The sequence below is a fragment of the Acanthochromis polyacanthus genome, chromosome 13, assembly GCF_021347895.1.
Source record: "Acanthochromis polyacanthus isolate Apoly-LR-REF ecotype Palm Island chromosome 13, KAUST_Apoly_ChrSc, whole genome shotgun sequence".
NCBI classification, from domain to species: domain Eukaryota; kingdom Metazoa; phylum Chordata; class Actinopteri; family Pomacentridae; genus Acanthochromis; species Acanthochromis polyacanthus.
The window spans coordinates 18,648,467-18,664,057 of record NC_067125.1 but is presented as its reverse complement, the minus strand read 5'-3'; the positions used below and the strand labels follow the sequence as shown (position 1 = coordinate 18,664,057).

At 41.0% G+C, this 15,591-nt stretch overlaps 2 protein-coding genes across 2 annotated transcripts in view; one reads left to right on the top strand and one right to left on the bottom strand.

The window, feature by feature from the left end:
* Window positions 1–15,526, top strand: part of inppl1a (inositol polyphosphate phosphatase-like 1a) — a 35,569-nt gene extending 20,043 nt beyond the window's left edge. The window contains exons 11-27 of the mRNA XM_022200250.2: window positions 262–364; window positions 493–689; window positions 875–992; window positions 1,438–1,534; window positions 2,238–2,376; window positions 2,486–2,585; window positions 3,422–3,510; window positions 3,632–3,713; window positions 3,809–3,898; window positions 6,397–6,510; window positions 6,880–7,056; window positions 7,166–7,321; window positions 7,525–7,609; window positions 9,980–10,066; window positions 11,302–12,043; window positions 12,353–12,486; window positions 12,914–15,526. Coding sequence (XP_022055942.1) covers window positions 262–364; window positions 493–689; window positions 875–992; window positions 1,438–1,534; window positions 2,238–2,376; window positions 2,486–2,585; window positions 3,422–3,510; window positions 3,632–3,713; window positions 3,809–3,898; window positions 6,397–6,510; window positions 6,880–7,056; window positions 7,166–7,321; window positions 7,525–7,609; window positions 9,980–10,066; window positions 11,302–12,043; window positions 12,353–12,486; window positions 12,914–13,013 — 2,610 coding nt within the window. The 3' untranslated portion in view covers window positions 13,014–15,526. The remainder of the gene's footprint in view (window positions 1–261; window positions 365–492; window positions 690–874; window positions 993–1,437; window positions 1,535–2,237; window positions 2,377–2,485; window positions 2,586–3,421; window positions 3,511–3,631; window positions 3,714–3,808; window positions 3,899–6,396; window positions 6,511–6,879; window positions 7,057–7,165; window positions 7,322–7,524; window positions 7,610–9,979; window positions 10,067–11,301; window positions 12,044–12,352; window positions 12,487–12,913) is intronic.
* The window catches only part of LOC127536903 (coiled-coil domain-containing protein 186-like), a 218,860-nt gene that overhangs the window by 88,571 nt on the left and 114,698 nt on the right, over window positions 1–15,591 (bottom strand). The gene's annotated exons all lie outside the window — the stretch shown is intronic.

Below are 15,591 nucleotides of genomic sequence, written 5' to 3'. Positions count from 1 at the left end.
TGGACAGTGGCAGTATTTGTGGCACAGACCCATAGATAAATCTACTCGAAGAATCTCTGTGTTGTCTTGTATTCTCTTACATCGACAAAAAAGACATGATAGAAAATAGCAAAAACAGCCGTCAACCCACAGTTCTGTAAAAAGGGAGCTGATCAGAGATACACTTGTATGTAATTATATAGAGTCGATGTATTCAGTACTTAAAGTTAAGTACTTCAATGTTTTTGTGGCAGCTTCACTCACTGTGTGTGTTTGTTCCAGAAACGGGAGGCGTTTTGCCAGCTGCTGCAGCTGATGAAGAACAAACATTCCAACCAGGATGAGCCAGACATGATTTCCATCTTTATAGGCACCTGGAATATGGGTTAGACACACACTTCCTGTAACACAACCTCAGTTAATGACTACACAGAATGACTGACACACTTGCATGCATTTCCACAGTTTGACATATTTGATGATGTCCTGCATGTACGATTTTTTTGTGTTTAGGCTCAGTGCCATCACCAAAGTCTGTGGCCTCGTGGGTCTTGTGTCGTGGTCTCGGGAAAACTCTGGACGAGATGACGGTCACCATCCCACATGACCTGTATGTGTTTGGAACCCAGGAAAACTCAGTGTGCGATCGGGAGTGGGTGGAGTCGCTACGTGCCATGCTGAAAGAACAGACAGAGCTGGATTACAAACCAGTGAGGAAACAAATATTCCAACACAGTTATACTGATTGTATTCGTCTTAATGGTGCTTACTCACACCTACTAAATCCATTTAAGTCATGTTTCAGACGATGAAGGAAGAAGGGGCTATTTTGGTATAGTGTGAATGCAGAAATGATGACTATAGGTTCCTCATTGTTGGTGCCTCTTGTCTGCAGATCGCAGTGCAGACTCTGTGGAACATAAAAATTGCTGTGTTGGTGAAACCTGAACATGAGAACCGGATCAGCCATGTGGGGATGTCAAGTGTCAAGACAGGCATCGCTAACACACTGGGTAACGGCAGTTCTCTGTCTTCAGTCTTTCCTCTTCCTTCACAGGCTTTACTTACCGATTAAAATCTGCAGAGGAGTGCACACAGTGGAATAATAGCCCAATCAAGCCTACAGTTTTTTAAACAATTAGCTAATTCATGGGGTTGTCATCATTTTATGACTGCATCTCTTGTGGTCATTAATCAGAAAACGTTTTATATCTGTTATTAAACTCTGTTAGCTTTCAAAATAACCTCAACCTTGGGAGAGAGAAAAATTAGATTTTTCCTCATCCCAGCAAACTGAAGTTTTTTGTCTTAGATTTTAATGTGATTTTATTATCACAACAGGTTCAACATATTTTAAGTTATTTTTTTGTTTTGTTTTGCTTTGTTTTTTAAAAATCCAATGTAATGCTTGTCATTGCTCCAAACTGAGATTGAATACTTGTTTTGCTGGTTTTCTAGGTAACAAAGGAGCAGTCGGGGTGTCTTTCATGTTTAACGGAACATCTTTTGGCTTTGTGAATTGTCACTTGACATCAGGGAATGAGAAGATTGCCAGGTACATTCTACGTTCTTTCAAACACATCATCTATGACAATACCTATAAGAACATGCTATTCATTTTAGTTACAGAATTCCATCCTCAACAGAGTCCTTGAATATCCTCAGCAGGATATACAGGGGAGTTTGACTTGTCCTTTAATAAGGCATGATCTCATATGAAAACATGATTTGTGAAATTTTAGAGTCTCCAAAATATTGATTCTATGATATTTTTGTCATTTATTTCCATTTCTCTGTGTTTCCATAATGGATTATTGTGAAACTGGGCTGTTGATGATGTATGATGAATACATGAGGATGATTCATCACTCTGTCACGTTAATAAAGTAACTGCCACGTACGCAATTATTGGATTACCCCTGAACTGTGGCAACACAATATTATAAACTGCATTCAGTGTCTTACTGTATGTAATGATGCTGTTTTGTAATTCTTTTATTAGTAATAATAATAATGATGAATTAAAGCTCAATCAAGTGCTTTTTAAATGTATCTGTCATTTCTGGCTGTCAAAAGTCTCAAACTCATCCTGACCAAAACCTTCCACACCAAGGTTTTAACTTGTTGCTACCTTTAGTACCCATATGTAGCAGTTTTACTTTGTGGAGACTAAAATATTCATTCTTTTTGGTTTGTGATGATGTATCCTTCTCGTACTTAAAAAAATCATCAAACACACATTTGATATAATCTTCCAGGCGAAACCAGAACTACCTTGATATCCTGCGGCTGCTGTCACTAGGAGACAAACAGCTGAGCTCCTTTGACATTTCGCTGCGCTTCACACACCTCTTCTGGCTGGGAGACCTTAACTACAGGCTGGATATGGACATACAGGTGAAGCTGAACAAACACAGCCAACCACAGAATGATGACGAAATACAGCAAATTTAGATGAAACCTCATTTTTCTTTTTTTTTCCTTTTTTGTGTGTCTGTGTATGCAGGAGATTTTAAACTATATTAACAGGAAGGAGTTTGAGCCCCTGCTGAAAGTGGACCAGCTCAACCTGGAGAGAGAGAAGAATAAAGTCTTTTTACGCTTTGGTTAGTAGGAGTAGTTCCCTCCTCTACTTGTGCTAAAGAAGATATTCTTAATATATTTATGAGTTGTAGCAGTAATGGTTTGAACGTAGGGAAGTAATAGTTAATAGTGGTAAAGATGAACAGAAGGGTTCTGACCTTAAAACAAAGTTTCGGTGGTCTCATAAATACAGCTGAAGTGATGACTCACACTTCCCAACAGCACCTGCATAAAACAGTTGCTCTTCCCCTCAATAGCTCACCAAAACCACAGGTTTTCTTGAGAACAGGGGAACCACACAGAAAGGCAGTGGGTACAGAAAGATACAACTCAAACACTGTTAATTTTGTCCAGACTTTCTTTTAAAGCAATATTTTATGGTAATGAAACCTTCTGTGGTGGGATCCAGTAAAAAATAAGACTTTGGTGAGCTTTTGTTTTGAATCACTTGAAATATTTGTGCTGCCGTTTCTCAAAAGTAAGTAACACAAACTTCCTCATTAAGATCACAGAGTGAATCAAAGTCAGTCTTTCAGTCACTCAAGAAGCTGTGACAGCTTTCTCTTGCATTCATGTTATTATATTTGCTTAAATGCCAGCTGATGACTAGAAGAAATGCTCTCATCAGCTACTGCATGACACAAATACTGTGAATGTGTCAGCTAAGGCAGCAAATAGCAGTCATTCAATCAGCCAGCTCTGATTACAAAAAGCACCTCCAGCACAAATGCAGCTGATCTAACTCTGACCTGATATCATAGCAAACAGTTATTATACTGATATTATAATGGGCTAATTCAGATATAAAATGTTATACTTGAATCTTTAGAAAAATGAATGCGTTTCCTTTTGCTTGCAGCGGAGGAAGAAATCTCGTTCCCACCCACCTACCGGTATGAACGAGGCTCAAGAGACACATACGTCTGGCAGAAGCAGAAGGCCACAGGGGTAAGTTTACAACCTCAATCACAGATAGACTTACTCCCAGCCATGTCTGGCAAATGCTTCTTCTTTTTGTGAGTCATCCTGATAATTCTGCTTCTGTCTTCTACTTTCCTGTCTGTCCCAGATGAGGACTAATGTTCCATCCTGGTGTGACAGGATCCTGTGGAAGTCGTACCCAGAAACACACATTGTCTGTAACTCCTATGGTGAGATAGAGAGGAGAACATCTTTGAATCCAGTGTGACAGAGATCATTGTTATCGATCAAAAAGTAGACTAAAGTAAATTCTCTCTTCTCTCAGGCTGTACGGATGATATAGTGACCAGTGATCATTCCCCTGTATTTGCTACGTTTGAGGTGGGCGTGACCTCCCAGTTTGTCTCCAAGAAAGGTACGAGGGAATTAACTTGTATTTCTCCCATTCAGTTCTTGGTCTTTTGCTCACAAGACTTAGAATTTACATTCTGCTCCACTCTGAACCTCAAGGGCAAGTTTAAAAGGCATTAAACAAAAGACATTGTACCATTTTTCATAGCAGCAATTTGTAGAAACCAAAACAAGCATCAGATTTTCAAGATTCCAATGTTCCTTGAACTACTCATAAATTACACACTGTTCGACCAGAGAACTTGATTAAGTCTGAAAATTGAAATATTTAACCAAAATCACTTTATCCTACATGTTTCATTTAAAAATCATCATAAATGGATAATTTGCAATAACTACATTCTCTCTAAAAATCTAAATATTCTGGGGCTCCTCTGCACCATTAGCCATTAGTGTCTGAGCTGCAACCTACAGTCATGTGACAGAACTGTAGGCTGTGTTTACACGAAGCAGACAAGAGACAAAAATGAAACTAATTAAAAATGGAAGTAGTAAAATATTTATACCATGTCAAACACCTGCTGGCACTTGGAAAATGTTCTACATGATGATTATGCCAACCTTTGTAAACAAAATATCGCAGAAATTAGTCCTTAATGTTTTCTTTTTAATGATTTATGGCATTACAACTGTTAAATTACGTAAAAGACATTTGCTGCTTCTATCATCTGTTCTAGATTGTGCTAGAATGAAAAATATAAATGTTTAATCTTCATAATCACAAACTGTTACATGTTTTGAGCTAACTCCTATGTTTCTCTTTTAATGAGCAAAATATCACATTATACAGTGCCTTGTGAAAGTATTCGGCCCCCTTGAACTTTTCAACCTTTCGCCACATTTCAGGCTTCAAACATAAAGATATAAAATTTTAATTTTTTGTCAAGAATCAACAACAATTGAGACACAATCGTGAAGTGGAACGAAATTTATTGGATGTTTTAAACTTTTTTAACCCATAAAAACCTGAAAAGTGGGGCGTGCAATATTATTCGGCCCCCTTGCATTAATACTTTGTAGCGCCACCTTTTGCTGCAATTACAGCTGCAAGTCGCTTGGGGTATGTCTCTATCAGTTTTGCACATCGAGAGACTGAAATTCTTGCCCATTCTTCCTTGCAAAACAGCTCGAGCTCAGTGAGGTTGAATGGAGAGCGTTTGTGAACAGCAGTCTTCAGCTCTGCCCACAGATTCTCGACTGGATTCAGGTCTGGACTTTGACTTGGCCATTCTAACACCTGGATACATTTATTTGTGAACCATTCCATTGTAGATTTGGCTTTATGTTTTGGATCATTGTCCTGTTGGAAGATAAATCTCCGTCCCAGTCTCAGGTCTTTTGCAGACTCCAACAGGTTTTCTTCCAGAATGGTCCTGTATTTGGCTCCATTCATCTTCCCATCAATTTTAACCATCTTCCCTGTCCCTGCTGAAGAAAAGCAGGCCCAAACCATGAAGCTGCCATCACCATGTTTGACAGTGGGGATGGTGTGTTCAGGGTGATGAGCTGTGTTGCTTTTACGCCAAACATATGGTTTTGCATTGTGGCCAAAAAGTTCGATTTTGGTTTCATCTGACCAGAGCACCTTCTTCCACATGTTTGGTGTGTCTCCCAGGTGGCTTGTGGCAAACTTTAAACAAGACTTTTTATGGATATCTTTGAGAAATGGCTTTCTTCTTGCCACTCTTCCATAAAGGCCAGATTTGTGCAGTGTACGACTGATTGTTGTCCTATGGACAGACTCTCCCACCTCAGCTGTAGATCTCTGCAGTTCATCCAGAGTGATCATGGGCCTCTTGGCTGCATCTCTGATCAGTCTTCTCCTTGTTCGAGGTGAAAGTTTAGAGGGACGGCCGGGTCTTGGTAGATTTGCAGTGGTCTGATACTCCTTCCATTTCAATATGATTGCTTGCACAGTGCTCCTTGAGATGTTTAAAGCTTGGGAAATCTTTTTGTATCCAAATCCGACTTTAAACTTCTCCACAACAGTATCTCGGACCTGCCTGGTGTGTTCCTTGGTCTTCATGATGCTCTCTGCACTTTAAACAGAACCCTGAGACTATCACAGAGCAGGTGCATTTATACGGAGGCTTGATTACACACAGGTGGATTCTATTTATCATCATCAGTCATTTAGGACAACATTGGATCATTCAGAGATCCTCACTGAGCTTCTGGAGTGAGTTTGCTGCACTGAAAGTAAAGGGGCCGAATAATATTGCACACCCCACTTTTCAGTTTTTTATTTGTTAAAAAAGTATAAAATATCCAATAAATTTCATTCCACTTCATGATTGTGTCCCAATTGTTGTTGATTCTTGACAAAAAATTAAAATTTTATATCTTTATGTTTGAAGCCTGAAATGTGGCGAAAGGTTGAAAAGTTCAAGGGGCCGAATACTTTCACAAGGCACTGTATATGTTACTAATTTGAATTTTGCCCTTTGTACATGCTGGTCTGTCTTTGTCTCTCTTCATCCCTCTCCTCCTGTCCACCTGCAGGTCTGCCAAAGTCTTCAGAGCAGGCCTACATCGAGTTTGAGAGCATCGAGGCCATAGTGAAGACAGCGAGCAGGACCAAGTTCTTCATCGAGTTCTACTCCACTTGTCTGGAAGGTGAGATGAACATGCCTGGTTCAGTCACAGACATGACAGATTTACTGCAATCAGACAGAAATCCAGCAGGAGTTTCAGTGTAGCTATAGTTCATTTTATGTCAAGTGGATGTAATACAGTTGTGTTTGCTTCTTCTTTTTGTGTCTGTCTCCCTCCCTCCCTATCTCAGGCAGTCAGTATACCTTTAAGCTAGAATCCATGTTTGACCTGCGCTGCTTTCCCACCTCCTACCCGCCATGTACCTTTGAATGAAATGCAATAGCAACATGTCCCTCTTTGTCCCCCTCTCCTTTCCATTTTGCTCCCTTTGTCCTTTTTCCCATCACTCTACCCTGCACTTCTGTCTCTCTCTCTGTCTCTCATTTGTAGAGTTTAAAAAGAGTTATGAGAACGACAGTCAGAGCAGCGACAACGTCAACTTCCTGCGTGTGGGCTGGTCCAACAAGCAGCTAACAACCCTGAAGCCTCTTCTCTCAGAGATCGAGTATCTACAGGATCAACATCTGTTACTAACAGTGAAATCACTGGATGGATACGAGTCCTATGGTATGAAGAAGTGTTAATGTTTGTGGTGCAATTGCATGATTCTTTCAAGTTCACAAAGTGCTTTAGCCTGTTGTCTGACAAACCATGTGTGTGTTTTTTCTCCTGCTAGGAGAGTGTGTGTTGGCTCTGAAGTCGATGATTGGCAGCACAGCACAGCAGTTCCACACCTACTTGTCCCACCGGGGCGAGGAAACAGGAAATATCCGAGGCTCCATGAGGGTCCGAGTCCCGTCTGAAAGGATGGGAACCAGGGAGAGACTATATGGTAATGCACTAAATATAAAACACTGTGTAGACAAACAAGGAACATGAGCAGGAAAGCAAACAAAAAAAAAAAAGTTCCTTAAAGAGACAGTAACCAGAAAGAAGAGATGAACTAAAGCAACTTTAAATTTCAAGAATTTGCAGACATGAATAATCCAAATGTGAGTGCCTTGTGTTGAAGTTGAATTTTTTTTCTTTCCCCAGAGTGGATCAGTGTGGACAAGGATGAGACAGGTGGACCTAAAGGGAAATCCACTATGGTGTCCAGGGTTGGACATGAATATGTAAAGTCAGTACACTTCTTCCTCTTTTTGTTTTCCATTTGATGTAGTTTTTCTGTAATAAGGAATGTCGGCAAATTCTGAATCTATTTCTCACAAAAAAAGACTGAAATTGCCGGTGGTTCAAACCTTTAGCTTGGATAAAGTTTACGCTTTGCATTACAGTGCTCATTAAATGTTCCCTTTTTAACACTTCACCACACAGTGTTTCCTGATGGATGATGCAGTGATTTGCTGTCTACTCACCAGTACACTTCTCCTCCTGCATCTTTGCTCGCATCCTCCCCACTTTTTTCACCGCACATCGCTGGTGCTTCATCTGTTCTAAGTCCAACAAGTTTGTCCCCGGGCAGTTTCATGTCGGTTACACTTGGACATACGTTTTCAAAAATGTCTTTTCCTGTCGTTGTCCCGTGCATCAATTTAATGTCCAATATTTCCTCTGTAACGCTCAAATCGGAATCCACTCCACGTCATGTCAGTACTTTCATCAACAGCAAGAAAGTATGCAATAAACTCTTTGCTTCCTTCAGTCAACCGTGTTCTTAAATCAGTGGCCATCTGACAAACCCGATCAGCAACTGTATTTCTACTCAGGCTTACATTTGCCAGCATCTGCTTTTTGTGTGGACACCTTCAGCATACAGTTCTTCAGAAACTCTCCCTCGGTATATGGCCTGATTTGGCTCTCTCTTCTGCCACAATCAAGCTTGCTTTCACAGCAGCTTCACTTTGTGTTTTCGCTCTGGTGAAAAATGTCTGCTGAGATGTCAGATTCTTCTTTAACGCTTCTACGTTCTGTAGCTTCTGGTCTGCATGCAGGTTTTTCAGCTTATCTTGATGTTTTGTCTCAAAGTGCCAGCTTAGATTAAATTCCTTAATTACAGCCACATTAGCTCCACAAATAAGACACACTGCTTTACCGGCAATGTCAACATACATAAACTCAGCCTCCCATCGCTATGAAAGGCTCTGTTTTCAGAATCAACTTTTCTTTTCGCTATTGTTAAGGGCTAGCTTTGATGTTACACTGGGGTTGCATACAATAACAGACGCTTGACTTAAATGACGCGGAAATGTTCCCAGGTAACCTATCATTTGGCAAGGCAGCTGCTGCGCTGCATTATGGGATCTGTAGTTTGTGTGTTATCAGCATTTCATATCGTCGGGCCATTAATAACAATAATAATAAATCAATGTAAAATGATGGCCAGATATGGCCCGCGGGCCTCGAGTTTGACACATGTGCATTAGATGATAGGTCAAGTCTTGTAGTCACTGTTTTGGATGCAGGATAAATGGGAAGGTGTAAAGCCTTTGAGTAACTTTGACAAAGACCAGATGATCACGTCAGAGCATTTTTAAAACGGGAAGGCGTGTGGGATGCTCGAGGTCTGCAGTGGGTAGTATGACCTGGATTATCATATTCATTATTCAGCATTTTTCCAATTACTGGTGTTATTATTTCTTGCTGCCTTTTTTAAATGTCATCTCCACCCTGTGGTCTCGAGAAATGTCACGCCTCCAATTCTATCTGATTGGTGACATCTTGTTAGTAATAACCTCCCAGCACTGGGAGTAAATGTTGAAAATGTATCTTTAATTAAACATAAAGAAAATGGAGATTTCAGTTAAGCTTTGTGTCAGAGTTTGTGTAATTCTAAACTCTGACACAAGAATTTGTGTTTTTACTGCAAAAGTATACCAAATATCAGGTATATGTTTCCTTGTTTAATAATCATTTTAATTGGTATCTACCCTGAGCAAAACACATAGCTCGATCCCTGCCTTTCAAGGCCAAAGTCCAAAGAGGGAAAAGACGCAAACTGACAACAAGATGTGAGGAGTTGAGTTAGAACAAATCTGACATGTGGTGGCTCCAACTTGGAACTTACAGGGCATCTGATGCCAACATCTTAGTGGCTAATACCACATGAGGCAGGGCTGGTCATTATGTTTTGACTCCTCAGTGCATACTCTGTATATATGCACATCATAATGAATATCCCCACAATTTAAGGTAAAATGGAAAGTACTGCAAACCTGTTAAGAGGATGCTTATATTTATAATCATGAATTAATCTATTAAACTCTGTCTCTGTGAGTATATTTATACTTATTGTTCTGCATTTTGAAGATGATCAAATTAGAGGATCTGGATTAAAGCTCCCAAAACTTGATCTGTTTGCCATTTGACTAATGACGATCCACCCCAGTTGAAATATTGCCTTTTATTTCCTATTATATTTTGGGAGCTTAAATTTACTGAACAGATACTCTCTATTTTTTTTTTTTTTTTTTTTTACCATTTTTGAATCTGACATGACTTTTCTGTTTGGTCCCACCTGCTTACTTGTCATGATGTGTTTTGGATGCAGGCCCTCTGCGGTACGTAAACAGCTGGGAGAGCTGGGAAAGGTCAGCGAGGAGGGAGAAAGAAGTAACAAGGAGGAAACTGCTGCAAGGTACACTCACATGTTACATGCAAAGCTAACAACACGAAACAGGCAACCATTTGGATGCATTTTTGATATGGGAAGATTAAATAGAATATTTTCACCGGACAAAAAGCGACAATAAAGAAATAATAAAAAGGTAAGGTAGTGTCTACAGATACGGACCCGTACCCGTAGCCTGTGGCCTACGGATACGGCACTTTCCCTTATCATAAATATTAATTAGACGTACATGAATATTAATGAGCCGGCTGATGAACGCGCTTTGTGATTGGCTGGTAATCCGACGTACATAAATATTAATGAGCCGGTTTGGTAATCCGAGTGATGAAGGCGCTTCCGTGATTCGAGGTGAATCTGCGTGCCGAGCCTGTCATGTCAGTCATCTGCTGTTCTCTTTTCTATCATGCATAATGTGTTATAAATATCATTATCTGACTTTTTCACGGACAGCGATTTTGGGGTTGAAATCAGCACTACTATTAAAAATAGCAAAACTTTTTATTCACGTGACCCTGTTCTAATAAAGCACAAACAGCAAACAAAACAAATGGCAGAACTAACAGCCAGCAAACTACAAGTATTTTTTTACCTTCAAAAGTAGCGACAGACTATTACATATTAACAACCTAAACAAAACCCTGACGTATTTTCTACGTCTGTCAACACAGACACTGCACGTCAGTCACTTTAATGTTAGCGGACTCTGTTGAATGGCTAAGTTACATAACCACAAACAAATCTCACAATATCACAGTAAATCGAGTTTGTGGTTTTTTTTTAAATTCATGCCGAATTAAAGAGCTGCTCCTCACCATTCACGAGTGTTTGTTTCATATTCGACATCCTAAACTTTATCTTGTAAATTAGCGTCCGAAATTAAATGGGAACATTTGCAATGGAGTTCGTCAGCCGCTTCCACCACTGAACGCGGTAAACTAATTAATAGGAACTGGACTTCAAACAATTTAGACACGGCGTCTAAAAGCGTAAAAACTACATTGTCTAAAGTGTGAGAGGAGACGGTGTATTTTTGGTTAAATTATACAATGTTCGCCGTCAAAGTCATTCATATAAACTGCCTGTAATGTGCAGCAAATAGTAGTTAACTGGCGCCAGCTCTTCAGTGACCTTAACGGGTCCGTACCTCTAGTACAGATGCTACGGGTACGGGTCCGTACCCGTAGCATCAACCAAAAGGTAAACCTTCAACCGCCTCTTCTGTTTTTGTGCGTATTGTAAAGACCTAAACAGGACGCAGCAGATGGTGATCCGTCGATCTGCAAGAACAGCTACAATAATCCCGCCTACTACATCTTGGAGGGCGTTCCCAACCAGTCAGCTGCAGCTATTTCACCTGAGCTCCTCCCATCTCCTACCTCAGCAAACCCCCAGGCAGCTAAAGCCCCTCCTCCCTCAGCTGGACCTCGAACCAAAACCCCCTGTGCGACCTCAGCGGCCCCTCACCCCCGCAGAGCCATGACAGGACACCCGGTCCGTGCTATTAGTGAGGAGGGATCCTCTGAAGACGATGGAGGTTCTTGCATGGCGGGGGCACAGGGAGGAGGAACTGTTGGAAGCACACTGAATAGACCCCCTCCTGACTTTCCACCACCTCCCCTCCCCAAAGGAGCACTGGAGATGGTTACAGAGGCCCCCTTCACCAAACCTCGCCCTCTTTACCCAGACCTGGCTGAGGTCAGAATCCCGGCAACCGGCCCCGGGGCCCCACTTGCCCTTGGAGAGGGTTTTAGGCGAGGAGGAGTTGGAGGAGTCGGAGCGGGAGCGCTGGACGACCAGTCGTGTTCTGTGCTCCAGATGGCAAAGACACTGAGTGAGAGTGAGTTTCCTGGACAGCCTCCACGTGCTCCTTCAGCTCCACCGCCTCTCAGAGGGCAGCCGATGGGGTTAGGTCTGGATGCCTGCCGCACCTTCCCGCCCAGAAATCCCATCCCAGAGAGTATCGCAGAGGACATGCCAGAGGAGGTGAGCATTTCATTTGAATTCTTTCAGTTCAGTGGCTTATTCGGCAACATTTTTTTAATGTGCTGCACTTGTTCTGGCAGCTAAACTGACTGAAGCCATGAATTTTTGGGGTTACTTTTTAAATCATTTTTTTTTCAGGTCATGAAAGCATCAAATGTTGTAAAAGTTTAACTACCCTCTTCTTAGGTTGAAGAACTAAAGAGCCTGTCTGAAGCTCTAGTGATATGGTTGGTGTATTTTATGGGGTGGCTGTGATGAGCTCAAATGTTTCTAAAGCTGTTATTCTTGCATTGCATTCCTCCCATGCAGGCACTTTGGGGCAGCAGTAGTTCATCTTTGTCTGTGGGGGAATCCTCAGTGGGTGAGTGGCTGCAGAGACTGGGCCTGGAGAGGTATGAGCAGGGGCTGCTACACAACGGCTGGGACGATCTGGAGTTCCTCAGGTACATGCAGTCACACACAGAGACTGTTAAGGTGGAGAGATGCTGTAGAGTGAAGAGAATACACAGACCAACTTTGGTGCAGAAAGTTGTGTGACAGTCACGCTGTTGATTGTATTTCATGTGGTAGTACTGGTAAAGTTTTAAATCAGTTGCACAGTGAATATTGAAGTGAAGCTTGCCGATGAAAAATTCTATATTAAGTCAAATCACAGTCAGAAAAACAGCAATTAGTTACTTTCCTTGAATCATACAGCATTAACACGATCAATGGACTAATTCTGTGCACCCCTTTATTAAGAACAATTGTTGTGACTTCCACCCTACGCATGCTGTTTGTCCTGAACTACAGGTGTGCCACGATAAACCGTGTTAGCTCTGTTTAGGCATATTTCATCATTTGTGTCCCACCTCATTCTTCTTTTTCCAGTGACATCACCGAGGAGGACCTGGAGGAGGCGGGAGTGCTCGACCCCGCCCACAAGCGAATCCTGCTGGAGAGCCTCAAGCAGCAACAGCAGCAGAAATAAACTGTATCCAACTGGTCTATGACTGGTCCATTCTGGCCTGGAGAACCACACCAGGTCCCAAGAGGCCAAATCTCAGCTGAACTGAACTGAACTGTGCTGAGCTGAAACGTGCCAATTGATGCCAGACTGTGCCTTCGGAGAGAAATTGCACTCCATTTATACTTTCAAAAAAAAAAAACACTTGTTGAACCAACGTCCTTTTTCCACATGTACTGTATGTGTGTTGTCATCGTCATAGATGTGGCCTTATTTAATGAGAAACATTTCAGTCCTTCAAGCATCACTACATAACCCTCGGCTTTCAATCCAGACAGATTTAGAGATTCAGCTCAACGTCTTGATGCTGAGTCATATGTGTCGTGCCATGAGACGTGATCAGTAGCTTCGAGGAAAGCATTTAAAGCTTACTTCCCTTTCTTTGGCCTGAGAAACTTTACCTGAGAAGTGACGATGTTTGAGAAGGGCTTTTTTGGGGAACCAGAGCTTTGAAAACACACCACTCGTGTTTTTCTAAACACTGCGCTCTCTGAGTCTCAGGTTTTTTCCCCACTCACGGCCACATTTGGCAACTGTGGGAATCATTAGAGAGCATTCAAGAGTAATGTCAGCCCACAGCTCGGTCAGAAGAACCCTTTCTCTTCTGCAATGGAGGGAAACAGGATGTGGTGACAGGAAAGAAGCTAGTAAGCCTGGCTGGAGTGAGCTAAACTCAAATTGTGTTCAAATTGTGTACTTTAGTGATGATGTCTGGGTCACTTATTGAAATGGTGGCCTGTGCTGTCCAAGTGTCTCAGCATGTATTTATGGTTGTTTTTTTTTTTTTTTTTTTTTCTGATGACAAAAGGGAATATTGAACGAATCAACCAAATCAAAACTTTTAGCCCTAAAAGTGAATATTTGACCTTGGTGCAACATTTAAATGACAGCCAGTCACTTTTGTGGTTTGTCCTCACTTGACATTTGAGCCCTTTTTCTAACACTTCCATGTTGCAGTAGGTTGGTTATATTACTAAAAATTGTCAGTATTCTCCCACATAACTGGACAAATGCAGCATAGGGTTTCTTGAGGGGTGGCATGGCTCAGTGGATAGAGTGGCTGTCTTGCAACCGGAGGTTTGCCGGTTCGATCCTCGGCCCGTTGTGCTCATGTCGAGGTGTTAAGATCCCTAATTGCTCCTGATGGGTCGTGGTTAGCGCCTTGCATGGCAGCTTCCGCCATCAGTGTGTGTGTGAATGGGTGAATGTGATGTATAATGTAAAGCGCCATTTACCATTCTTGACACAATCAGTAGTCAGTTTATTGGTCAATAAATTATGTTGATAAGGTATACATGTGGTAATAAATGCTGCACCGAGGTGAAATATGACTTAAAAGATATCAAACAGTACACCTCTCATGCTCACACTTTCATTGTCTTTGAGGATGCTAAATTTCAATTTGCAGAAGACATGTGCCCCAGATTTGATGGGATTTAAATCACTGCTTTTTTATTTGTATTTTTTTGATTCAATTAATTTTAAATTGTCTAAATGGAGCAGTGTTCAGGGAATTAGTTACCATAGCCAAATAGATGAACTCATGGTTAAGATTTAACAAGCCATCCCATTACTATTTGTCACCAAAACATTTAATGTTCTGTAATATTTTGCTGATCTGATTTGGTCCTTTTGTTACATTAGTGGAGTTTTAGGATGAAGATATGTTGCGTACACATGGAACAAGATGCCACCTCTTGTAAGGCATTGTGAAACAGATGTGAGGGAACATGTTTCCTGATGTAACCAGCAGGTGGAGCTGCTACTCCACAAACTCCATCAGTAGATTAACTTCTTAGACCATGGTGTGTTTATTATATCTTGTTTCTAAGTGGTTAAAATCTGATCTGTCCAGTTTTCAGACTGATTTTATTTGTTCGTAATTGAAATCCTCCTGTGGATTCATCTCGATGTGACTGATACATTTCTTTTTTCAAGGTGTATCACACTAAACAGTTTCTTCTCTGAAGCACACAGCTTGCTTTCACTACTAAAATATCTTTTTTTTTTTTTTTTTGCCATGTTCTAAAAAGTAAATCTAAATGAATGTGCTCATACATATTTGGGTCTAAATTTGACGAAACCTTCATTCGTGACTGCAACACATTTTTTCATTTCAATCCTAATTTGTGACCCAAATGCAGCAGTGGATATTTTTTGCTCAGCGTTAGACTTTGCATTTATATGTTGTACAATGTGTCTAATCCTTTAACAGCCAAACAACCACAATGCAGAGAATGTGGATCTGCCGTTCAGACGTGTTCAATCTAATGTCTTTATAAGCCTTTTCAGTGTTCTCAGTGATGTGAGTGTGTGTGTGTGTGTGTGTGTTTGTATTTGTGTGCATGTGCGAAAAAGCCATTGTTGTTTTCTGACACTCCATTTTATCTTGTTCTTTCATGTAGTCTTTTACTTTGGTTGTGTTAAGTTAATCGTTCACACATGTATTTTTTTTCAATTAAAATCTTAATATCTTACTGTATAGATTTACTCATTCTGTTATTCTGTCGTCTACAGGGACAGCTGAAGAGATGAAACAGTT